Genomic DNA, 25,234 nt, shown 5'->3' with positions numbered 1-25,234 from the left:
TGTTCTTACTGTTAAAGAGTGTTCAGTGTCTTCATAGAACACCTTAAAAATCTTTGAAAAAAAGAATTCTTTTACCATTCCACTTCACACGCTGAGAGGGAGCCACTTTTAGTATTTTGGCAAGTGCAAAGGACACTTGATCTCAAGAAAAACAAAGTATGAGTCCTTTGTAGGCATGTGAACTAAGAAGTAGGATAACATCATTTTGCAGTTTATCATAACTCAAATGCAGCATGATTTTCATTATATTACTTGTTCTCTTTAAATGTTAACTTTTAGTGGTAAAGGGATCTTTTAACTTTTAGTTCTTTAAAGAGAGAATCAAAGAGTCTGAAGAATAGTCCTAAAGTTATATGAAGGTGAGAAAAAGTAGATTTCTATTTTTTGTTGTTGTTTATTAATACATACATGCCACCTTTATTCTCTTTTGTCAAGTAAACTAAACGGCCATAGGAAATGAACTCAGAATTTAGTGTATCAGAAATTGAAATATGATGCAATCAACCAATTTGTCCTATTTTAACAAGATGAATACAAAATGTCCACTGGAAACTGAAACATCTCATGTATTTGGCACATACTATCCTAGGAAGCAACCAAATAACCTGTTGGCTTATTGACTTAGATTAATGGTTAATACATCCCTTGGAGTCATCCTCCTGCAGTATGAAATACTATAAAAAATAACACCAACAACAAACCCCTTCATGTATAATAAACCAGCCTCTTGTTGAGGACTTGTCAACGGACTAATGATTATGAAATACAGCTAGTGTTCAGTGACATATTTAAAATTAAAAATTAGATTCTTAACGACGTTTTAAGAATTTTAAATTTCTCATTAATTATGAAAATCCAAAGAAGTCTGTACTTAGAGACTATTAATCTCTGTAATAAAAATAGCAACAATAATAGCATTTAAATACTTTTTAAAGGTTTATAGAGTACTAACCTGTCTCATTTGGTCTTCACAACAACCCTGGGAGAGGTGTATGCTGTTCTTAGATACATTTTCCAAGTGAGGAATGGAGACAGAGTGATGTGACTTGCCAGGGTCACTTTTGATTGAGGCAAGATTTGAACTACCTGCTTTCACTTAAAATTTTTGAGCAGCTTCTCAATCAAAATGTTTTTCAGTTCTATTGTAACCCCCTTGTCTCAGAACTGCTTTGATAACTTGTGGCATGGCAATAATCGTTTTCAACTGGATTATTAGGCAATTACTAGTCAGATCTGGTTTTTTGCTATTGTTAATACCTCTGCCCAAGCTACTACAAAACAGGGATGTGACAAGAGCATACAAATGTGATGAATCTAGGGCCTGGATTTTTTTCGGTGGGGAGTAGTAAGCATTTGGGGAAGCATCCAACACTGCCCCTACAATCTAGGGGCCTAGATACAGAGCCTTCCCTTCCATTGACAAACATGAGATTCACAGCTGATCAAGGGGAAGGGCCCACAAACTGAAACTAGAACATTTATTTATAGCTTGTGCTTACAAGTATACTAAGAATGCTTGGATTGGCTTTCTCTGTTGACATGAGAAATACCAGGCATGTGGAGACACTTTTCCCACCCCTCTTTTTGTTTCTTTGAATTTCCTTCTGTTTGTTGCAGGTGGTCTGTAAACAGTAATATCAGAGTCCCACGGAAGGTGAAGAAGGAGGCTCATTCTGTGGGTATGTAGCATCTGTACTGCTTTGTTGTGGCCCCGTGTATTGTTTTGTGGTTCAGATCTCAGGTCATAGAAATAACTCTGAAGGAGGACTTGGATTACTAAAGTTTTAATCTGCATATTTGGTGCCACCTGTATACACAGCCTCAAAGCCATCCCTATGGATGTGGATTCCCATTTGGAGTAAGGTTTGGCTAAGGACTCGTCAGGGGAAATGTGACCTACAGACATTTGTTTACTTATTAAAAAAGAAGTTGTGATAGAATCTATGTATAAAATTTTCAAAGGATACTCTCAATGGTACTTGGCATTTATGTAATACCAAAGGTATGCTCAGTGAAGCATATGGAGCTCAGTGTCCCAAGGACTGCTGACCAGCACAGCAATGTATTGGGGGGGGGGGAAGAGACCTCTGACCATTTAGGAAAGGAGTGGCTTTGCCATCAGACAGTGGTCCTTTTAGAGACCTGAATCCACAAGCAGATAGAAGAATGAGAGTAGGAATATAAAATAATATGAAATAAGAAACCTTAATATGGTTTCCCTAAAAGTTGACAAGTAGAGAATTCAAACTATATAAAAAACAGGACTTTTAAACTGAAAGGAGCTCAGTAATGAGCTGCAGTATGCAAGATGAGCATGACATAATCATAAAAGGTCTTCACTATGTGGTAATTGAAATAATTAAGATCCATGATGTTCATGCTTTAGTTTTAAGAATTCTTCCACATTATTGGTAAATTAAAAAGAGAAACAAAAAACTTGGTTTTTTTGTTTGGTTGGGTTTTTTTTAGTGACTCCTTTAGGTACTATGTTGGTAACAAGGAAAAGAGATAGCACGTTAGTCAGTATAGAAAGTAATTATACGTCGCTTCTGCTAAGATGGCATCCATTAATTTCATGTATGCCTTTTAAACAATGACATCACATTGGTCATTTGGGACTTTAATACCTCAGAGCAGGAATTCTATTTTAATTCTCAAGATGCTCCATGAAATTGTAGCCTGGTATCCCTTACTCTCCCAATTCCTGTGTGCCTGTGTTTTGTATCAGGCTTCACTGTCAACTCCATCCATTGGCCCTCAGCCTGCCCTTTAGAATTAGACAGATAAAACTACTTCACCATCTACAACACTGGGCTCCAGATTTCTGTTGGATTGCATGTCCTTATTATATCCTTTATGCTCTTTTAAAATTTACCTGATTAATAAAGTGATCCTATAACATACTTCTAACCTCAAATTACAAGTAGTTTAAAACATTATTATGCAAATAGTTGTAATAGTTTTATCTTCTCTTTGGTGACTTATTGGTTCATATTTTTAATATGGCTCTAGATGAAAGCTTGAAAGTTTAAAGAAAAACAGAAACAAAAAAGCTTTGTGTAGTTCTTGCTGGTAGGAATATTCAGCCAAGCAATTTGTAAAAGCCAAAAAAATTCTCTTTATAGAGTTGAAAGCTCTTACGTGTCTACTTTTGCCTTGTAAGATTACAAAACATTACCCTAGAACTTAGTCAGCTTTCTTCCAGTGGCCTCCCTCTAGTCACCCAGATATAGTGGCTATGATTTTTCATCTGTCATTGATCTTCACACATTCAAGAAAAGCTACACAAAATAAGTCTAATCCTTCTTTCCAACTGACAGCCTTTGGAGTATCTGAAGCATGCTGTAAAATATAGAGTGGTTGGGTGAGGTTATGTGATCTTCTAAGGTCTCAATTCCCCCCAAGTCTCTGTTTGTCCAGGCTATAAGCATCCTGTTACCAACCCTCCTTTGATATAATTAATTCTCTCCTGTATGTGCCTTGTCCAGTGATCCATTTTTTGGATAACTTTGGTGATTGGAAGGTTTTTTAGCTAGGTTGAGCTAAAATCAGCTTCCTTGTAACTGCCAATCATTTCCTTTCAGGAAAAGATCTTGAATTCCCTGTGGAAGAGAGCCACCTGTTTAGCTAACAAACCATATGGAAAGGACATTATTTACTCTTTTATTTGATAATGTTAAGTGAGTCAGAATGATACTTTGTTCTCTAACTTGGATTTCTTCCTCCAAGTTCTGGCACAGATCCCATAAAATAATTTCACAATATTGAAAGAAGTGGTAGATCTTTAATAATTGGTTCTCCAAAAAAAAAAAAAAAAAAAAAAAGGATACAAAACAGACTCCTAAGATTAGCTTGATTTATTAATATATGACTACTATTGGACTTTTAAAAATTTAGACAACCAACAAATTAAATCAAACTCCAATTTCAAGAGTTTGCCAATTTTGAGATATAAGTTCTTATACTAAAAATTTAACATTCAGCTCTCTTGAGTGTGTATGAACTGGCTCCAGCATACATCTAATTGGAAGGGACCTTAAAGATAGATTTAGTCCTATCTTCCAGTGCAGGTAAATAATTAGTTAACTGCCCATTCATTTTTTTTCAACTGAAATTTTTCCTTCATATTGACCTTTTTTTAAGGAGGTAAGATTTGCTGATCATAGAACTGGAAGGGATCTTGGAAACAAGCACACAATTGCCTATTATGAGATGTCACTCATCTTCAATTTGGTTGATCCCACCCACCCTTTGGGGTCATGCAGTTGGCCTCCATTTTGGATTATTACTCTTTCATATACATGCCAAGTATTTTTTTTTCCTTTTTCAAGCTAAAAATTTCACATTCCTTCAATAGCTTCAACAGCTGTCAGGATGACAGCTTTTAATATATCCCTTTTGATAATATTGGAAGATAAGTGACTTTTTAAATGGGTTTTAAAAATGACTTCATTTTAAATCTGTGAAAAAATTTATCTTTCTTTCAGAATCCTCATGTAGGAAATAAACCCAAAGGAAATAATTTATTATAATTGAATACAGTTAAATGTTTAATAAAATGATAAGGAGAATTTAGCAATTCCTGCGGTTCACTTGAAAAGTCTGTATTTAGAGCATTACATGAAGTGGGACCCGGCTAGGACTCAGTCATGAGACAGATATATACAAACCTGTATATTGTCATAGATTCTTAGTCAGCTTCTACCTTTATAGTTTGAGGGGAGAGAAGGGATAGATGGAACTGGGAAGCCAGCTGAGTTTTTCCCAACATATATTTTTTGAGCTATCAGATGGATTCAGAGTCATGATTTGTATTGCAATAGATTATCCTTAAGTTTCTTTTCCTTGAATCTTTGCCCAATATTTATCTATTCAGGAGAATATTGAGAAGTTGAAAACATTGTTAAATGAGAGAAATTAATTTACTGGTCAGTATCTGAGTTGAAAGGGAGAGAAGAATAATCCTGAGGGAGGAATGGGTCATCACTGAAGACTCCTTACTCTGCCCTGGTCAGACCACACTGAGAATGTTTGGTTCTTGGGCAGCACATTTGTTAAAGACATCAATGAGCTAGAGAACACCCAAGTATGGTAAAGAGCTTTGAGTTCATGCTGTGGCAATCAAACCAGCCTTTATTAAGTACCTCTTCTGGGCCAGGCTCTGGGCACATAAAAAAGGCAAATGAAGATTTTATGACCTAACTATATGAGGATTCATTGAAGGAATAGAAGATATATAACCTAAAAAGAAAGCTTAAATTGAGGGAGTAATTGGGAAAGGGAAGACGTGACAATTCTTCAAATATTGAAGGGCCATTCTCCAGGAAGAGAGATTTAAACTTGGAAGGAAGAAGGGACAGATCTCAAAGGACAGAATTAGGAGCAAAGAGCAGAAGTGCAAATTTAGGCTTAGTATAGGGAAAAACTTCCTAAGATTTAGGAATTCTTTGGGCTTGAATTAGATCAAGTGGCCAGTAAAACCTCTTTCAAGTCCAATACTAGTAGTCAACAATGAAATGCTTAGATTTTTGTGTCTATATATTAAGAAAATTCTTCCTTTTTCCCCTCAATAGTATCAGCATCTACTCACCAGCTAAAAATTTTGCAGTTTTGCTTAATGAAAAAAAGGAAAAAATAACAATAATTAGCCTATAATCAAAGCTTAATATCTTTACCATTGACAGATAATTTAAAAAATTTAATTCCAACTTTTACAGAGTGAATAATTCTATTTTACTTCTACCTGTAAAACGTCATTTCTGTGTCTTGTATCACCTCTTCATCATAAAAGTAATATAGGTGTTAGAGCATCAGACAATGTTCAGTCTTCAAACATATCTGTAACCTCAAATTGAACCCTTGTTCTTTTGACAGATAAACTATAAATGAGAAGAGTGGAGAAAGAAGTTATCGATTCTTGGTCCTAGAAGGAAAAACGCTGGTTAAGCAATCACATTAGCTATCAGAGATATTGCAAAGATGCTGCTAAAGTAGCTGTGGACATCTTCCTTCCTTTTCTGATTCCTGAGGCTATGGGCTGCATAAAGTCAAAGCAAACTTTCCCTTTTCCAAACACGATCTCAACCGAGAAGAGACCGGACAGTGAGGAGAGATTTCCAACCGAAAAGTCTTCAATGGTTTCTGTCAGATCAGATGTTGTGAAGGATTCTTCCACCAGGTTGGTGGTGTTGGAGTACGCCCATCGTCTGTCCCAGGAAATCATGGATGAAGCGGTGAAGCAGTGGGCGGCCAATGACAGCAGGTATGGGGACATCCCATACATTGAGAGTGAGATGGTGCCCTGAGTCTCCCTGACTCACTCAAGAACGATGACTCTGTGAAACTAGGTTTAAACTGTGTGCACTGGTGCTAGTTCACAAACAGAAGAAAGCAAAAATTGGGGTGATTAAGTACATAGAACTCCAGCTCCATGTAAAATGTTTTTTTATGTTGGTACCACAGTTGCTTTGATGGGAGAGGAGAGCAGGGTACTTTAAAAATGGAACATCTATTATGATCAGCACTAGGTCAAGAATGTTTGTTTTCAGCCTTGTTTGCCTTGGATTGTAGTCAGGTGGAGTTTAAATGGCCAAATGGCATCCTGCAGCCCTGACACATTTAACGGGCTGCTCTCCTACAATCCCGAGACAATCTTGTCACTCCCTGTGGATCACCAAAGAATGAAAAACACCAGTGTTCATGGCCATTTAAAAAAATGCTTTTAGCTCCACTATTTCATAATGCCTAACTGTTCTCCAAGCAAAGATCATTAATATGAAAGGGAATGTTCCTATAACACCACATTTTGGGTCCTTTTTCCCATTCATGGGTAGCCTTTGTGTGCTCCAAAAATAGATAGCTAAAAAGAATCTATGTGCTTTTTATCATGAAAAAGTTCATTTTTGAAGAGGCCCTTAAGGATTTCCCTTAACAAAACTTCTCAAATGCATTAAAGAAAAGCACTTATCAATGAACTTTTGAGTGGCAAGAGTTAAACTACCATGTTCCTTAGGATGCACACACAAACCATATACATGAACAAATTCCTTGAACACTCTATGCATAAATCATTTATTTCAAATGTTAAAATGATGGAAAACACCAGATCTTAAGATGACAGGAAATGATAAAACTGAATGAGCAAGTGATTATAGCACCCCCAGGTGGAGAACATCAGTCTTGATGCTGAATTTGCATTGAGTTTTCATAGCTTGATTTCAGAGGGCTGGAAGAGGCAAGACTTCTTTCACCTTCCCTGTAGAATCTTGTCTAATTGCTGTTCTAAAAGATTCTATCGAGTCTAAAAATCAAAGGAGTTCCCAAAAGGATTGTGGTTGGCTAGTGTAATAAATGAGATGGTAAGCCTCAAGAGCTTAAATCTTTAAAAAACAAACTTAAAAACCCATTAAGTTCTGTTTCCTCCTTACTAACCTTACCTACCAAGCTAGCCTGGCCATGTGCCAAGTGGGCCTAGTACTTGTTTTAGTGAAGGTATGAATTTATCTTGTGGGATATATTGTGTTATACCTATCAGCATAAATGAACATGTTTCCCTATTTATACAAAAGAATTGATTGTGAGGGACTTATGGACATAAGCTATAGTACTATTTGCCTAAGCTGATGTGATATGTTGGGTGCCTTGCAACTATTTCCTTCTGTCACTTTCACAGACCTGTTTTGGAAAACTAAAATGCTGATGAGTGAGCATCTTATGGCAAAACACTTGAAGACTTTTCCAAGGAAGCAGCTACCAAAATCTTAACAAGAAAACTTCCAAATGAATCATTTATTTGTATGGTCATGAGCCAACTCCAGTGTTCCAAGTACTAGCTTTTTAGCAAGTTTATTCCCTGTCCGGTTTAATGGGGATGGGGGAGGGCATGGATGGTCTCTTTATTAAGCACACATTTTCCAGATCATTTGTTGAAAGCATTGTAATAAAAACCGAGTATTAATTATAGGACTAACCATAAAGGAATAGATAAGGGCCATGCTTTGCTGCAATCTAGTACCAAAATATGAGCCATTGCAGACTTCCTGTTAATGTTCCTGCCACTTCCATTTCCCATATCTAAGTTTAAAGAGAAGGAAAAGATGAGGATATAGCATGTAAATCAAGATTATGTGTATCCTACATGGCAAAGCAGCCAGGAAAAAAAAAAAAAAGATACCTCTACTCATTTTAAAATATTACCTTGAAACACAAGAGAATCCTACGAAGTAGATTTCTTTAAACATGAGTGCTTAGTCATCTTTATTATTGATGTTATCTTGCACATTAAGTCCAGTTGCATTTTGGACCCGTGATCAATAAAAAAAAAAAAATACACCACTTAGGCCCTTTTTTAAGAGTGCATGATTCTTAACATTCCATTTTCCCTACTAGTACAACTGCAACCAAGGGAAATGTAGATGATTCCTGTTCATGGAAGGGACTGAGTTTTGTGGATCTGATGCTAAATGGAATGTGTGTCAGCTTCAGCTGATAACAATATTTCCAAGAGTGGTAAATTGCTGGTGAAAAAGTTTTTTAAAAGTTTACACATGTTTAAAGTTAGCACCAAAGCCTCAGAATAGCTGCTTTTAATTAACATGTTATATCTGAAATACAAAACACATTTAGTTTTTGTATATCACCATTTCATTTTTTCCATAATGCCCTGGAAAGTTTAAGAATGTCAAGGAATTGACAAAATCTGGAGAAATGAGCAAATGAGCAAAAGTTAAAAATATATTCAAAATATACACATAGACGTATGTGTGGATATATACATATATATGTATCCCCCTACATATGCATACATGTATGTGTGTGTGTGTATATATATATACACATATATATATATATATATATATATAGAGAGAGAGAGAGAGAGAGAGAGAGAGAGAGAGAGAGGAGAGAGAGTGTGTTAGTGAGGGTTGTGGCAACTAGACAAGGTTATTTAATGGCTTTTCTCACCTCATTTCCATAGTATAACCTCTCCCTACAATATATCTATCTATCTGGACTTTGGTCCATCTATGTGATCTCATAGTTCCAAAATTGTCACATTTGTTTCAGTTCCCTAGTGGGATAATAAATAAATGAACATCAATCAGGGAGGCCTTTCCAAGACAAAAGTTATTTAAAAATCCAATCCCTATCCTTAGTTCTGAACCATATGCATCTTCAGCACAACGTGAGAGATCTTCCCAGATGTTTTGCACAATACAACACTGTAGGCATGAACTGATCCAAGTAGTTCCACAGGCTGTAAGATCTTAGAGTTTATTCTAGACTCCCTTTCATTTTTATACATGAAGAAATTAAAACCCAGGGAGATGAAATAATTTGCCCAAGAACACACAAGTGAAAAGGAAGAGAGCCAGGATTCATATCTAGGTGTTTTGACTAAATATGGCTCTCTGCATTTGACCATGTTGCCTCTCCAGTGTTAATCAAATGTTACATTTCATGGGAGAGGGGTTAGAGAAACTTTTTTTTTTTACAAAGTAGCTTTGGGAAACTTAAGAGCCAAAGGAATCTGAGGTGCCTAAATAAGTTTTATTGTCTGTTGCTGAGTTATTACTTATATAAATATGTGCAACATATATATAAACTCACATACATCCTGTTGGTCAGCTGCTGTTGGTCAGCATGTGTGTGCATGTATGCACAGAACTAAATAACAGATAGTACAACCTCATTTATGCACCTCAGATTCTCTGGCTCTTAGGTTATTAAGGATACTCTTTCATAGAAGCTTCTCTAGGCCATCTCCCATGGTATATAACATGGATCATATGGATTAGTTATAAGATGGATCAATTATCTCTACAGTAGTCTTCTCACTCTGTTTGGTTTTTGTCATACTTTCATGTTGGACCCCTGTCCTTCATTGATTCTCCCAGGCTCATATGTTAATCCTGGCTCCCTCCCATGTGACTTCAGGCAATAGTCTTCATCTCTCTAGACTGTTGTTTCTTCATCTGTGAAAGAAATATTTCAGATTAAATTTTCTTCTAAGGCTCCTTCCACTCCTAGATCCTATGAGATCAGCCAGAAATACGAAATACAACAACAGCAAAGCATCCAAGAAGTCAGATTCAGATTTCCTTTGAGAAGGAAACAGATATACAAGAGAAGGAGGCCATATGAGTTATTGGCTTTTTAAAAAGGAAGATACTTAATTCAGGCTTGGGATAAAATTGGAAGGGATGGGATGGGGCAGGAGAGGGGAGGAGGAGGTGGAAAAGGAGGAAGAAGATGGACAATACATTTAGAGTATAGAATAGCATTTCTTTTCTTCCATCTCCCAAGCTTTTGTCACTTAAAAAATTCTATTTTATGTATATTTGATTTAGAATGAACTCATTCACTCAGAAAAATCTAGGCATGGTGTATGTCAAAGGAAGGTAGAGGCATAACAGATTGATAAAAATAACTGAGTGACAGTCCTAAAAACAGTACAATGCCCAGGGAAATATGATAATTCCTCACTTATCCAACCAACTATGTGTCCAAATTCAACACACTTATTTTCCTACCTTTCAGATCACTTACAAGGTCCTTGATTGCCAACTGCCTTAGCATCTTTTTAAAAACTGCCCCTGGTTTATTAGTATCAAAAGCACAATTTTGGAGGGGAGGAAAAGTGAAAGGATATTATATCTTCCCCAAAGGAATACTATAAGAATAATTAGTCATAAAATGGAATTACTGTTATTTTAAAAGTAGCATGAAGAATAAATGAAGTAGCATGATATCACATGATACTGTCTATCATTCTATGGCGATTAGATATGAAACAAATTTTTTTTATTGTCATTAGAAATGCCAGCGACACTTTATAAATGAGATTCAGTACCTCCCCCCCAAATCACCTCCTATACAACTTCTTTCTCTTAATTAAACAGAAGCAATGCCATTGTCCTAGGCTATAATCATGTGCCTGAATAGGATCTGTATTTACTAAGGCCTGACTTGGCTCACAAGCATTGACTGCTTTTTGAGTTGTTAAACTAGTGTTTCATTGGTGAGTTCCTTCATGTCTCCTTGACTGAAGCATACATATGATAGTATATTTTTACAAATATTTTTGTGAAAACATTTTCTTTGAAACTGTACAATAAAATTCAGTTGCCATTAATTAGTTGCAAGTTTTTATTCAATTAAAATAAGCAATCAACTTAGTCGTGTGCTTGGCATGTGTTCTTAACATAAGAGGACTTCACATCTTTTTCAGGAATGCAGAAATGACCCCATCTCTACACACACACACACAAAAAAAAGTGAGTATAAATCAGCTTAGCTGTTCTGAAAATAATTTCTAAGATCATCTGAAAGACCACTATAAGGACCTCTAAGTAAAATTTAAACATATGCAAATAAATGTATTCATTATTGTGGTATTTGAGCCTATTTTCCTCAGCACTGCTATGAGATTTTTGGAGAAAAAATGCTGTCAACTACAAACTAAAATAAAAGGAGCCAGAGTAAATCAAAGCTTCTTAAACTGTAGGTCACGAAATTATTTTTTAATAATAGTAAATGTTTGATTTGTATATCTGTTGAGTAGAGTAAAAATTTATTGGGCAAAAAGAGGTCATAATGGGAAAAAGTGTAAGAAGCTCTGGAACAGATGATCCCTACAGTCCCTTCTTTTTCCATCATTCTCTGAATCTCATCCCTGATACTTTCTTGAAATTTGAAATTTACTATGAAGGGGAATAGTGTACCTGCTGAAAAAATGAAGGAAAAAGCTAACATTTATATATATATATATATATATATATATATATATATATATATATATATATATATATATATATATATATATATATATATATATATATCATAGATTATCTCATTTGGTCCTAATATAAATCCTAGGAGAGTAGGTGCTGTTATGATCTCCATTTTACAGATGAGGAAATTGAGGTAAACAAAAGTTAAGTGACCTGCCCAAGATCATACAGCTAATTAAGTGTCTGAGACCAGATTTAAATTCAAGTTTTCCTGACTCAAGGCCATGCTCTGTTCTCTGGGCTCCCCAGCAGAACTGACCTCTGATCATAAGATTGCATTCTTCTGAATTAAGCCTTTCTGTCTGGCAGTGGGACTTACCATTCATTCTTTTATATACTTTCTCACCTTCAGAAATGGCTTTTACAGTTTTAGTTTCTCTTCCATCAATGCCAGTCACACCAAGGCCTTTTTGAACAAAAAGCTCTCTTGTTTTCATCTGACTTCATCTTCTGGATTTGATCCTTCTAGAGGAACAAAGGCTGCATGTGACATCAGCCCATGTTCCTGGGAACAGCCAGAAACACCATCAGTGTCAGCCTTGATGTCAAACTGTGAACAACCAAAAGGGTCCAAGTCTCAACCTCAGACCCTGAGATAGGAGAAATCGCTCACCACAGAATTCCCAGAGTCTTCAAGTACTCTTGTATTAGACAGACCCCAATTTTGGATTACAAGGACAGCACAAAATTTGCCATAGTTTGTTTTAGAGAATTAGATTTGGGGAAAATACAAAGTTATGTCAACTATTGTACTTTCTTCTTATGTCTGGCAAACCAAAGCTAGGCCACCCCCTTAGATTATGATGTCTAGAACAAAGGCTTTCTTTCAGATGTTAGCTGAGCTCAGGCATTTTTCTGGGTCACTGATTTGATATGAAATCCATCCTGAGAGTCTATCACTGACTGTTCCCCCTGAAATCACTGTACTTCTGAATTCTGATCTTAAAAAAAAAAGTGACCAAGAAAAAAAATCAAAAGTATCAAATCTTTTTTTATTTCATCAAAATGGTTGTGACCTCAAAAAATCAAAATCAAAAGTAGTGTGTGATAAATGAGAAAAGTTTTTCAAACATTTCATCCTACCTGCAAGGCTTGGCTTTCTATAAGAACTATGTAAATAGAATCACTACAGGTAGAACTTTGTCACATTTACTTAATTTAAAGGGAGAATTCTACAGGAGTAATGAAATATGAGGATAAAATAAAGGAAATTCCAAAAATATAACTTCAGGTACAAAAGGAGAATTGATATGTACAATGACTTTTAACATAACTTCAAAATAAATCATAAGTGTATAAATTAACACAGTCAGTCACAAAATCTAGGGAAAGAGCCAATAATAGATATCAGTGGCCTCAAATGTCATATACAAATTCAGAAAGTATAAGAACAAGGCAAGTTTATTTTATTAGGTGTCACTAAGGTTTGGTAAAATACAGCCTATGACTTGAATATGATGCTGCAAAGGTATGCCTTATTTAGAAGGAAAAAGGTAAAAAGATATTGGACAGAATAGCCTTATACATTTAAAAGATAAGTTTATATAAGGAAATAGAAGAACCAGAGAAGCAATCTGGGAGCATCTTAATTTTACTATTAGGCTAGAGACTGCCTGGACAGAATGAGGAAATAAATGAGGAATTGGGGAAATATCACAATCATATAGACATGATATTGGAATGATATATTTAGGATCAGTGATTTTGTCAGCATGACAAATCATCTTTGTCTTAATGGTTAAGTTCTAGGGAGATGTTAGGGGAACAAAATGGTTAGGTGATTTACCCAAGATCATACATTTAATGTCACAGGTTGAAATCTGATTTTAGGTTTCCCTGACTTTATTTCCCAGGACTCTTATGACATACTGCATTTGAGACTAGATAACAGAAGTTTATTGTGAACCATGTCAAGATGCAAAGGCAACAAATAGTGAGAATGATCTAAGACTAAGCTTGGGAAAAAGCAGAAATACAATTAAAGACTAAAGGATTCAAGGACAGTTAGAGAATTGAACTGGTTCACTAAGGTAAAGTGTTGAGGTGTGAGAATTGAGGGTTGAGAGATCCCTCTGGTTAATATGCAGATTCTTTGTGAAAGAATTTGCAAACCCGAAGTTTGTGGCAAAAGTGGTTTTAATATACTAAGATAGCTTTCTTAGTGGGCAAAATCCCATTAGGATATTTTTGCTATAATGGGTTTACACTGAGAAGTAAATCAGTGTGCATTCCTAATTAGAAATTAGCAGTGATGGATTGACAGGTCCCTGGTTCTATCAGGTTTTCCCTGGCTCCAAGCTGGGGAGCAGTTGGAGGGACTAATCTTCAACTCAATAGAAGAAGTTGAACATGCCCCAGGCTGAGATTTCCAATTGAATGAGATGATTTATTTGGGAGTTTCCCCTATAGGAAGATGGGACTCCTCCCAGAAGCCAGGAGGGTTACTACCCTTCTCCCCAAATATTCCAGAATGACCAGAGATTGTTATCAGAAGAGGAAATTTCAGTTAATGGCATGATCAAATATCAAGATCTTTGTGTGTAGCTAAGGTGAGATGGGGGGTCAAGATGTCATGGAAAATGAGTAAGCTAGTGGAGGGTGAGGATGTTTGAAGGTATATGTTGTTCACATCAGTGTATAATGTTGAAGTTCCCTAGTATGAGGGCAGGAATTGGAGGGGAGACAAAGAGTGTGACCCAGGAATTTAATTCATAGAGAAAGGGAGTGTCCTGTATGTCTGCAGTTGTAGATCATGTAAAATTCAAAGGAGGAAGTGTTACTGAATGATAATGGTAGGCAAAAAATTTTGGCATGGATGGCTATAGGAAGCAAATAGTATTCCACTCTCCCTATCTCAATTGGAGAAAAAAGTGAAAATGCAGGTGCCTGCTGGAAAAGGTTGGCCAAGCCTTGGAGCAATCCAGGACTCAGGAGAGAAAAGATTTAAGATGAAAGCAACTTTGTTATTTATGGAGCAGGCATTCCAGAGGACACAGTGAAAAAAGTGGGTAGCTTTTTGTTGGGAGTTTGGTTGAGGTTGAGGAGAATGATAATAAATTGAGCAGTGGAGGATGCGGAATGAGGTTTGAGTGATGACCTAAGGGGTTTCAGAATGACTGAGATGGGGAAGGTATGACTAGGGGAAGAAATTTGTTAATCATTCGTGTGAATATTTTATAGAGATTTTCAAAGTCAGCTCCTGGAGGAGTCCTTTCAGAGTCTCAGATAATTCAGAAAGAATGGTGATACTCTCCTTCTCCCCCCTCCCCCCAGGCTGGAGACCAAACTGAGGACTAGATGAAATGTCACCCTCTCCTGTAGTCTCAATGGTGAGAGACTGGTATGATGGAATAGCCCTTCCCTTCCTCCCTCCAGAGGCTGGAGATCAGGCAGTAGATTCATAGGGCATGATAGTAATATGCCCTCCTTTTCCCTCACTTCCATTCTTAACTGAGGCTGGAAACCAGGTAGGAGACTCATGGAGATAAAGCAGAAGGTGCACAGGGAAAGATGCGTAGATCACCAGATTCTCTTAAGGTGGCCAGAGGATCAGGCGAGCGATATATTGGGCATAATGATCATGATCCCTCTTCCACTCCCACTAGAGGCTGGCTACCCAGCAAGAGACTTGAGGAAAGAGATCTGTCTAAATACATCATAAATACATACATGCATGCATGCATGTACACACTCATACAAAAAGTAGAGGTAGTAACAAGGCAGAACATCTTTCTGAATCTGATTCTCAGCAACAGAGAGGAATTGATTACTGAGATGTGATTCATGGAAAAGTAATTACTCCATCTCAGCAGAGGAAAGCTATCATGGTCCAAGTATGAATTCTGGGTTTGGGGCCACAGCACATTTCAAAGGGTTCAGAGAAATGACAGAATCCCATGGCCTAAGAATGAAATCAGCTGAGGAGAAATGGAAGTTCTCAAGAAAGAAATTCTTGGCACAGAGAAACAATTTCAATTAGGAGAAAAATTATATTTTAGGGAACTCACTGATAATGATGTCTAAAAGTAATCAAGTTGGCAAAGGACCTTGAGATCTCATCATATGGACTGATTAAAGAAAACAGGGCTGTTTCATCTGGATAATTAAAGAGGAATATGATAATTTTCTTTTTGAAAGAAGGGCCACTATGTAGAAAATGGATTAGACTACCTATGTTTAACTCCAGAGAACAAAACACAGAGCAATGGGATTGAAAGAAGTTATAGAACAAAAGATTTAGACTTGATGAAAGGAAATACTTCCTAACAATGTGACCAATACAAAAGGAGGGAGATACCTTGAGAAATCTCAGAATCATAGTTATAGGGTATGAAGGGCCTCACAGGGTCATCTAGTTCAATCCCTTCTTTTTGCAGAAGACCCAGAGAGATGAGGACCCTTTTCCAGTGTCACATGACTGAGAAGCAGAGACTTGGGATTTAAGCCCAAATTCATTTCCATATACGTGAGTGTGATTCTCAAGTGAAGGACAGCATAACTAAAAAAAAAAAAAAAAGAATCCTTTCTGTGGATTTAACTAGATGGCCTGCTCCAACTTAGTGATTCTATGAAAGGAAAATCATAAATGAAATCCTTTAAAAAATACTTAAAACTCAAAAGTATCTATTTAGAGATTTAAGGTCTTTAAATGGAAGACACATTTGCATTTTCTCCTGCAGGGAGCAACCTGGAGCACAAAACTACTTGCTGGGATCTTGGCTCCTGAATATGACTAATAGCTATATGGAAAATGGACTGGGGAAGAGAAGAGACTTGAGACATCAATTAGGAGGTTATTTTAAGAGTCCAGGTAAAAAGTGAATGGGACCTAAGACAGAGAGGTGGGGAGGAGAACAGATGCTAAGGTGGCAGAATGCACAAGATTCAGCAACTGATAAGATGTAAGTGTTGAAGAGTAAGGAATCAAAGATGATGCTGAGGTTGAAATCCTGATTGATGATGATACCCTCAACAGAACAGGGAAAATTAGGAAGAGGGCTGGGTTTGAAATCCTGCATGTTATCATTTAGAAGTATCCACTAGACAGTTGGTGATGTGGGACTGTTACTCAAAAGTACATGTAAGGTTGGATAGAGAGAACTGAAAGTCTTCTGCAGAAAATAGATGTAAGGAGCTGATGTAATCATTGAGATGGTGCACAGGGAAAGAAATGGAGACCCAGGACAGAGATTTGAGGTACATCCACAAGTAGGGGGACATTAATGATGATCTAGGTAAAAGAAACAGACATCTAAGAGAGGGATAAGTGTCATAAGAACCTGGAGTGGAGAAAGTGTCCTGTAAAACAGATTTGCAAGAGTGTCACTGCTGCACAGATATCAAGAAGTACATGTTAAAAGTTTTATCCCTTAATTTTTTTTGCTTATCATTGAGGTTAAGTGACTGCCCAGAGTCACACAGCTAGGAAGTGTTAAGTATCTGAGGCCAGATTTGAATTGAGGTCCTCTTGACTTCAGAGCTGGTGCTCTATTCCACTACACTACCTAGGTGCCCCCTTAAATATTTTTAAAGCATGACAAGATACAATAATTTACCCTTACTTGAAGCAAAAAGAGATATCTTTGGGGAATTGCTATCAAAACACAATCAAATTATCACAGTCTTTTCAAAAAACTTTATTCAACATAGTTTACATATAATCAATGAATAGAAATTATCACACTATCATAGAATAAACATCTGTCACATCAAATTGAGCTGATTTTTCCAATCCAATGAGAGTCTACCTTTTTTCTTGTGTGCTCATAATAAGCTCTGAGAAAGGTCAGTCATTGAAATTAAAATTTGAGATCGTCACTTCCTAATGACTTAAAACAGTCATTCAGAAATTCATCAGTTATTTCTTCTAATTTGGCTGGCTTCCACTTAGGGTTCTGGTCTTTCTCAATCAAAACTGCCAAGAAAAAAGGAAGAAATAAGTATATATTTACATATCCATACCAGACTTTAATTACCAAAGATACAAGCTACAGATTACCTGTTTTCCTAAAAAGTTTATACTTAGTGTATTTATATAACTTGTTTTCTAGGTTAAACTCGAAAGGCCTTGTCATTCTTGATTTCCAAGTGCTGGTAATAGAACATTTGGAAAATGTTTTTAATAATTTTAAAGCAAAAATGTAGAGGGCCTGAACTCTGGAGAAGTATACTTGAAACAAGGATACTTAAAACAAGGTGATCACTCAGTACTGATGAGATAATGGTTCTCTAGTTCATATATATCTGGTATGATATAATCATTCTAGTTTGATATAATATAATCACTTTAGTTGGTATATACTCAGTCTGCTGTAATGATATAATTGTAATAGGGTGTTTAAGGGCTGAGAGAACTGGAGATAGAGTCAGTCAGAATGAACAGATTGTGAAGGTCACAGACTATGAAGGGGACAATAAAGACTTTAGACTCTATTCTTGTCCCTCCTCGTGATGACTATCCTGCTAAGACCAAGGCCCATCCGGAGGACCTCCAGAAAGCTAGCCTGGACATTACATTTTGGCGTCCAACATGGGGCCCTGAAAGAAGCACACTATATTTTGAGGCTCTGGACCTATGGACTTACACTCAACAGTTTGGATGACACAATCATAAGTTCAGTGGAGAAGTTTCTGTGATCTGGAAATAGGGTGAGTACAAAAATAGACAAGCAGGAAACTTTGATTAGGGCTAAACTAGTCACTTTTGTTTTTCAGAAGAAATGGGGCAAAAAGAGCTTTTCCCACCACAAGGAAAGTGTGTAGCATGCATAGTTAGGTTAATAAAGAATCAAGGTTTGTTGGTAATTTGGGAGCAGATCATTGGACTCTTAGAAATATTAGAGTGCACATCTCCTTGGTGCTCTCTAAGGAAGAAAAATTAGAGCCAGATAAGTGGAAACTAGTGGGAGAGCTACTATTTGAATATTACAAATAATGGTCCTGATTCAATTCCTGAAGAAACATTCTATATATACAACATCATATAACTGGCTTTAAGGAATCCCACAAGTTTTAAAATAAGGAAAAAGGAGAAAGAGCAGGAGGGGAATGGTACTGACAAAGCAGCTGAAAAGCATGGAGAATAAACAAGAAAGGAGTTAAGTAGAGTGCTGATGAAATTCAGAAGTGTGGTGCTTCTCAGCAGGACACCTTAGGGCATTCCTCATCTCCTGACCCTCCCCCCCTCAATTTCACCTTCGTGGGTGGAGGGAGGAGGAGTGAGAGGGGCAATGACACCATCACTACTACTCATACAGAAGTTCTGCCCACCCCCTATGACACAATTATAAATGGCATTTGTTAAAGCTAAAGAGGAAAGGCAGGATACATCTGATTTGAGAATAGAGGCATAACCTATGATTGACTCTTCAGGTCAAGAAAGAAGAAGATATACTCCTTTTAATCTGGAAATTATCAAAGATCTGAAAAAGGCTTGCACTCTTTATTGGTCTATATCATCTTATATTAAGATGTTTTTAGGAAATTTGGCTTTTGAAATTTTAACCCCTGATAATTGGAAATCTGTAGCAAGGACATGTTTAGAATCTGGACAAAATTTGTGGCTTTCTGAGTATAGTGAACTCTGCAGAATACAAGCCCAATGAAATACATAACCTGGGGTTAATATACCAGTCACCTTTGATTAACTAGCAAGTTTAGGTCTTTATGCAGACACTTTAGCGCAGATTAATTTTTTGCAGTGTATTAGCAAATTGCTTCTGCTGCTATCAAAGCATGAGGCTCCCTCCCTGGAAAAGATAGAGGGGAAGCCTTCACAAAAATAGCACAGGATACAAATGAACCCTTTGCTAATTTCGTGGGACATATGCAGACAGCTCCATGTGGACTATTGGTGAAAATGCAGCAACAGAAATTATGATAAGACAATTTGTGCAAGAAAATGCTAATGAGTTTTGTATTAGAATTATACTAGGACCACACAAGGATGCTCCTTTAGAGGAGATCATAAGACACTATGCCACAGTGGGCACAAATACATTTTATAGCCAAGCTATGATGTAGAACATAGGAAGACAGGGTCCCTTTTGGCAAGGGACTTCTAGAGAGACTCATCAATGCTTTCAATTTGGTAAAGTAGGGCATCTGAAAGCTCAATGTTGGCATAGAAGACAGGGTGGCAAAACAAGACCCAAAATCCCATATTCTAAATGCAACAGAGGCTTCCATTGGTTATCAGAACATAGATTGACTCAGAGAAATGGAAAGCAAAGCTCAGCTTCAGGGCCCCAAGCAAAAAACACTTGGGGCATGATGGCAGCCAATGCCACCCCCAGAGAGTCTTTAGAAGTTCAATACTCAGACATGACCAATCAGCCAAAAAGCAACATTGTTATAGGCCAGAACTTGAAACAAAGTGCTTATGTACTTAGTTCACACATTTAAAAGGAGTTCACACATTGGAGTTCACACCTTTGGAGAGCATATATAGACTGGGGACTTCCAGAAGATTGACAACTAGGATTGACTTCTGGGAGATTCACAAGCCCACAGAAATCCACAAGCCCACTCTCTGAGAGAAGGAGTCAAGATTCATTCCAACTTCCACCTTTGTGCTGGCTGGAGACATTGGGAGGAGGAGAGGCTGAAGCTGGCTGGAGGCCAAAGGACAAACCTTTGGATTCTGAGACATTTGGAGAGAACTCTTGGAACCAAGGAGAGAGATAGGCCTCTTCTAAAGCTAACCAGGCCCCAGGAAAAGAGACAAAACTTTGAAGGACACAATAAAGGATTTGGACTCGAACTCTTGGCTGCATTTGAGGTGATTATTGAACTGAACTGAAAGGGAGGCTGCTTCTAGAAGCTCCCCAAAAAACCTGCTCCCAGAGAACATTACATAACCTGATGAGAAAAAGGGATTCAATTGGGAAGAATAGAGTTGTATGCAGGTAAGATAACCTCTGGAGAGATGAAATCTGTTCCTCTCCAGCCTATAGATCCCTTGCCTCCAGGGAGAGTAGGCTTGACCATTTCACCTCCTGAGAGTGCTTACAAAACAGTGTCTATACATACACTGATGTGGGAAACTAGGGAATTTGTAGATAATATCCCAGTCACTAATACAGATAGACAATGTGTGACTTATCAACCAGGAGAAAAAGTAGCTTCAGGTTTACTGATACAGACTCCTAATAGGCCATGTGGTGATAATCGCCCAGATTCTGACTCCAAGCAACAGAATCCAGGGATATTCTGGACTGCAGCTGTGACAGCTGACCGACCTATGCTCACTATCTATATAAATGGCATACCATTAGAAGGATTGATAGAGACTGGTGCAGATCATACAGTCATTAGAGGTGCCAACTGGTCAGTCACTGGCCAAAGATTAAGGCAGACACCTACATGTCTCGGGTAGGAGGATCAATAGCAACTGAAGTTAGTGCTACTCCTTTGAGATGGATATTTGAAGGTGAAACAGGAGTTTTTGCTCCCTTTTATAGTTGAAAAAATCCCCATCAATCTCTGGGAAAGAGACATTTTACAACAGTCAGGATTACAAATGAATACTTTTGGTTCTTTAGGCAGGGCTGCTGTTGAAGGCCTGCCAACACTTTCATCTGTTCCCATTTAATAGAAAACTGATACCAGTGCAGATAGAACAGTGGCCCTTAGGTAGTGATAAAATTCAGGCTTTATTAGAGATAGTACAGGAGCAACTTAACCAAGGTTACTTACAACCTTCTCTAAGTCCTTGGAATTCCCCTGTGTTTGTTGTAAAAAAGATATCTAGAAAATGGAGGATGTTGACTGATTTGAGAAAAGTAAACAAACAATAGAAACTATGGGAACTCTTCAATCTGAACTTCCATCTCCTATTCAATTGCCTAGAGAATGGTCTTTTGGGATTATAGACATTAAGGATTGTTTCTATTCTATTCCTCTAGATAAGGAGGATATGAAAAGATTTGCCTTTTCAGTGCCCAGCATTAACTTAGCGCTGAACCTTACAAAAAATATGAATGGACAGTTTTGCCACAGGGAATGAAAAACAGCCCTACTATGTGTCAAATGTATGTTGCTGCTGCTCTTACTCCAGTAAGAAAAGTAATGTTATTACATTACATGGATGATATATTGGGATGTGCACCTGAGGAGCAAATGTTAGAAGCATATCTACAAAAGACCATAGAAACACTAAGGAACTACAGATTGCACATAGCTCCAGAAAAAATTCAAAGACATGCTCCTTTTCAATATTTAGGATATGAATTATATCCTAAGGTGCTTACAGTACAAAAACTTTCTTTAATAACAGAGAAGTTGAACACCTTAAATGACTTTCAGAAGTTGATAGGAGATATCCAATGGATGCACCCAGTGTTAGGCTTATCAATTACAACCATTATATGACATTTTAAGGGGAGTGCTTTAAACTCACCATACCAGCTTACAAAAGAAGCTCAAATGGTTTTGAGAGAAGTTGAACTGGCTTTATCCAATGTGGTTGAAAGAGTCACTCAGAAACTCTTGGAAATATCAGTTTTTGCTACACAAGAGGCACCCACAACAGTCCTTCATCAAGGAGACAGTGTAATAGAGTGGGTGAACCTCCCAGCACAACCAGAACAAAGCCTTACTCCTTACCCAGTGGTTGTGGCTAGAATTTTATTAAAGGCCATTAAGTACAATTATCTGGGATAACACCTGAGAAGATATTTACCTTTTATACTAATGCACAAATTAATGTATGCTGGGAAACAATCTCAGAATGGCAAATTTTATTGGCCACAGCTCCAAATTTTACACATGCGTCTCCATTAAAGATAATCTTGCTATTATGTAATTGGCGATGGATTTTTGAAGAAAAGGTTTCTAAAGTTCCTCTTAAAGGACCAACTATCTTTACAGATACATCCAAACATAACATTTGTGCTGTATATCTCCTGACTTAACTATAAAGAGAGTAGTCAGAACTCCTTTTCAGTCCATTCAGCAGAATGAATTGTATGCAATCATGCTAGCCCTTACTATCCAGGAAATGTAAATATAATAACTGATTCAGCCTATTCAATAGGTGTGGTACAAAAAATTGCCACAACCCAAATAAAATTTATAGCTTCTATTATATCAATGCTTTAAGGAACTTCAAGAGCAAGTGAGAAAGCATCCAGGTAAGATTTATATCTTGCATGTCCACTCTCATAGTGGACTTCCAGGTCTCATTTTTTGATGGAAATTCAAAGGCAGATAGCCTTCTAACTATGTTGGCCAAACCCAAAAATTTCATTCTAAATATCATCAGGCTTCTTGAGCTTTATGTTTATAATTTGGAATAATAACGTTTACAATTTGGAATCACAAGAGAGGAAGCTAAGAGCATAGCAAAAGCTTGTACAGCTTGCCTTCCTTTCCACACTCCTACATTCCCTCCAGGGAAGAACCCTTGTGGTTTGAGACCAAATGAAATTTGACAAATGGATGTGACCCATTATAAATCTTTCAGTCATCTGTCTTTTATCCATGTTGTGGTAGACACTTTTTCAGGATTCACTTTTGCAATACCAGCAGCAAAAGAGATAGCCCGAGTGATCACTGAATTCCTTATACAAGCACTTGCAATTTTGGGTGTGCCACAAGCAATAAAAACAAGATAATGGACCTACATATACTTCTAAACATTTTGTACACTTTTGTGCACAGTATAGGATTTTACACACTACTGGCATACCCTTTAATCCTCAAGGTCTGGCAATAGTAGAGAGGAGAAACAGATACATGAAGACACTTCTCCAAAAACAAAAGAAAGGGGAGCCACAGGTAACCCTAGAAAACTTTTTAATTTAGCTCTTTATACAATTAACTTATTGATTTTTGACAAAGATGCACTGGCTCCGTCAGACAAGTTTTATAATCCTCCAGATGGGCAGTGTCTAGTGCAAGCAGCTCCATTATCCACTATCCACAGGTGATGTGGAGAGATTCAGAAAGTGATGAATGGAAGGGACCAGGTAGGTTAACTGCTTGGGGGAGAGGGTTTGCTTGTATCTCTACAGATGGAGAAGGAATCAGATGGGTGCCAACAAGCCGTATTCACCTTGTCCATCAGAGAGAGACTGAGCAGACCCTTGACACAAAGGAAAAGACCCAAGAAACATCAGATGATTCCATCTCTGACTACACTTGCCACTGAAAAAGCATGCCTGTTAAACCTTATGTGTATGGCAATTGACTCATGAATATCAAAAATTGTCAATAAGACTGCTACAGGACTTTAAAACCTTCAAGAATCATTGGATTCCCTGACACATGAAGTAATGGACAATAGATTGGTTTTGGACTATTTCTAGGACTTAAGGGCATGTATAATTCCTCATGTTGATTCATGTTGTTTGTTACATCACTACTATCCTGTGCTTGATTGCAAATCGCTTGTGTAATGCTTCCCATGCTGATGGATTTATGTATACCTGTTTCAAGTAAGACCCTTAAGTCCAGAGGAAACCTGCTAACAACATCTGGTTTGGTGTTCTAAAACAAAAGTAAGCGGGAGATGTAGAGGGCCTGAACTCTGGAGAAGTATACTTGAAGCAAGGATACTTACAACAAGGTATTTACTCAGTGGAATTGATGAGATAATGGTTCTGTAGTTCACATATATCTAGTATGCTATAATGATATAATCACTCTAGTTAGCACATATTCAGTATGCTGTAATGATGTAATTGTAGTAGGTATTTAAGGACTGAGAGAACAGGGACAGAATCAGTCAGTCAGAGTGACTAGATTGTGAAGGACACAGACTGTGAAGGAGACAATAAAGACTTTAGACTCTATTCCTAACTATCCTTGTGGTGACTATCCTGTTGGGACCAAAGCCCATCCAGAAGACCTCTAGAAAGCTAGTCCGGACATTACATAAAAGTTGTGCACTTCCCAATAATTACTCAAGTCAACTGAATGACATCAAAATTAGTTTTCTTGTTGGGTAAAAATAGAATGTAACAGAATTAAGTCTTTTTTTTTGGAGAGCAATTACTGTATTTTAAATTAGCTTAAGAAAAGCATTAGTTGCAATTTGTTTTAGAAATAATATAGAATGTTAGCACTAAAGAGACAGAAGGAAACAACATGTTAAATATGATAAACATTCATATAATTTATTTTCTTCTATAGAGATTTATGTATATATTCTAGGAATCTTTATGGATATAACTATCCATACTGTGCAGTCTACACTTTGATCATTATTCCCTTAAACCTACAATTGGCACGTTAACCTTATGTCCGTCAGATGCATGCTGGTCTCTGACAGGTGAGCTTTCATCTTATCTCACCCAGAATCAGATCTCCACATCAATTCCTCAGTTTCCTCCCAGATTCCTAGGCATTAGGGTCTTAAAGAACATATACTCTAACTCCTCATATTATAGTTGAGGAAGCTGGGCAAGGGTTTTTATCCAAAACATTCTATAAATCTATAAGTG

General features: G+C 37.1%; 2 protein-coding genes across 14 annotated transcripts in view; one reads left to right on the top strand and one right to left on the bottom strand.

The window, feature by feature from the left end:
* AKAP19 (A-kinase anchoring protein 19) overlaps positions 1–11,500 on the top strand; it is a 50,351-nt gene extending 38,851 nt beyond the window's left edge. For 9 of the 13 annotated variants that reach the window (XM_074302865.1, XM_074302860.1, XM_074302864.1 and 6 more), the window contains 2 exons: positions 1,618–1,679; positions 5,875–11,500. In XM_074302865.1, the coding sequence (XP_074158966.1) occupies positions 6,033–6,305 (273 nt within the window). In that variant the 5' untranslated portion in view covers positions 1,618–1,679; positions 5,875–6,032 and the 3' untranslated portion in view covers positions 6,306–11,500. The remainder of the gene's footprint in view (positions 1–1,617; positions 1,680–5,874) is intronic. The other 4 variants (XR_012488239.1, XR_012488240.1, XR_012488241.1 and 1 more) reach the window with 3 other exon arrangements.
* A 5,909-nt stretch (positions 11,501–17,409) lies between these two features.
* The window catches only part of HIBCH (3-hydroxyisobutyryl-CoA hydrolase), a 93,939-nt gene continuing 86,114 nt past the window's right edge, over positions 17,410–25,234 (bottom strand). Inside the window, exon 14 of the mRNA XM_074302858.1 lies at positions 17,410–17,703. Coding sequence (XP_074158959.1) covers positions 17,588–17,703 — 116 coding nt within the window. The 3' untranslated portion in view covers positions 17,410–17,587. The remainder of the gene's footprint in view (positions 17,704–25,234) is intronic.

Source organism: Sminthopsis crassicaudata, chromosome 3 (genome assembly GCF_048593235.1).
Source record: "Sminthopsis crassicaudata isolate SCR6 chromosome 3, ASM4859323v1, whole genome shotgun sequence".
NCBI classification, from domain to species: Eukaryota; Metazoa; Chordata; class Mammalia; order Dasyuromorphia; family Dasyuridae; genus Sminthopsis; species Sminthopsis crassicaudata.
This window is presented reverse-complemented; position numbering and strand designations above follow the sequence as displayed.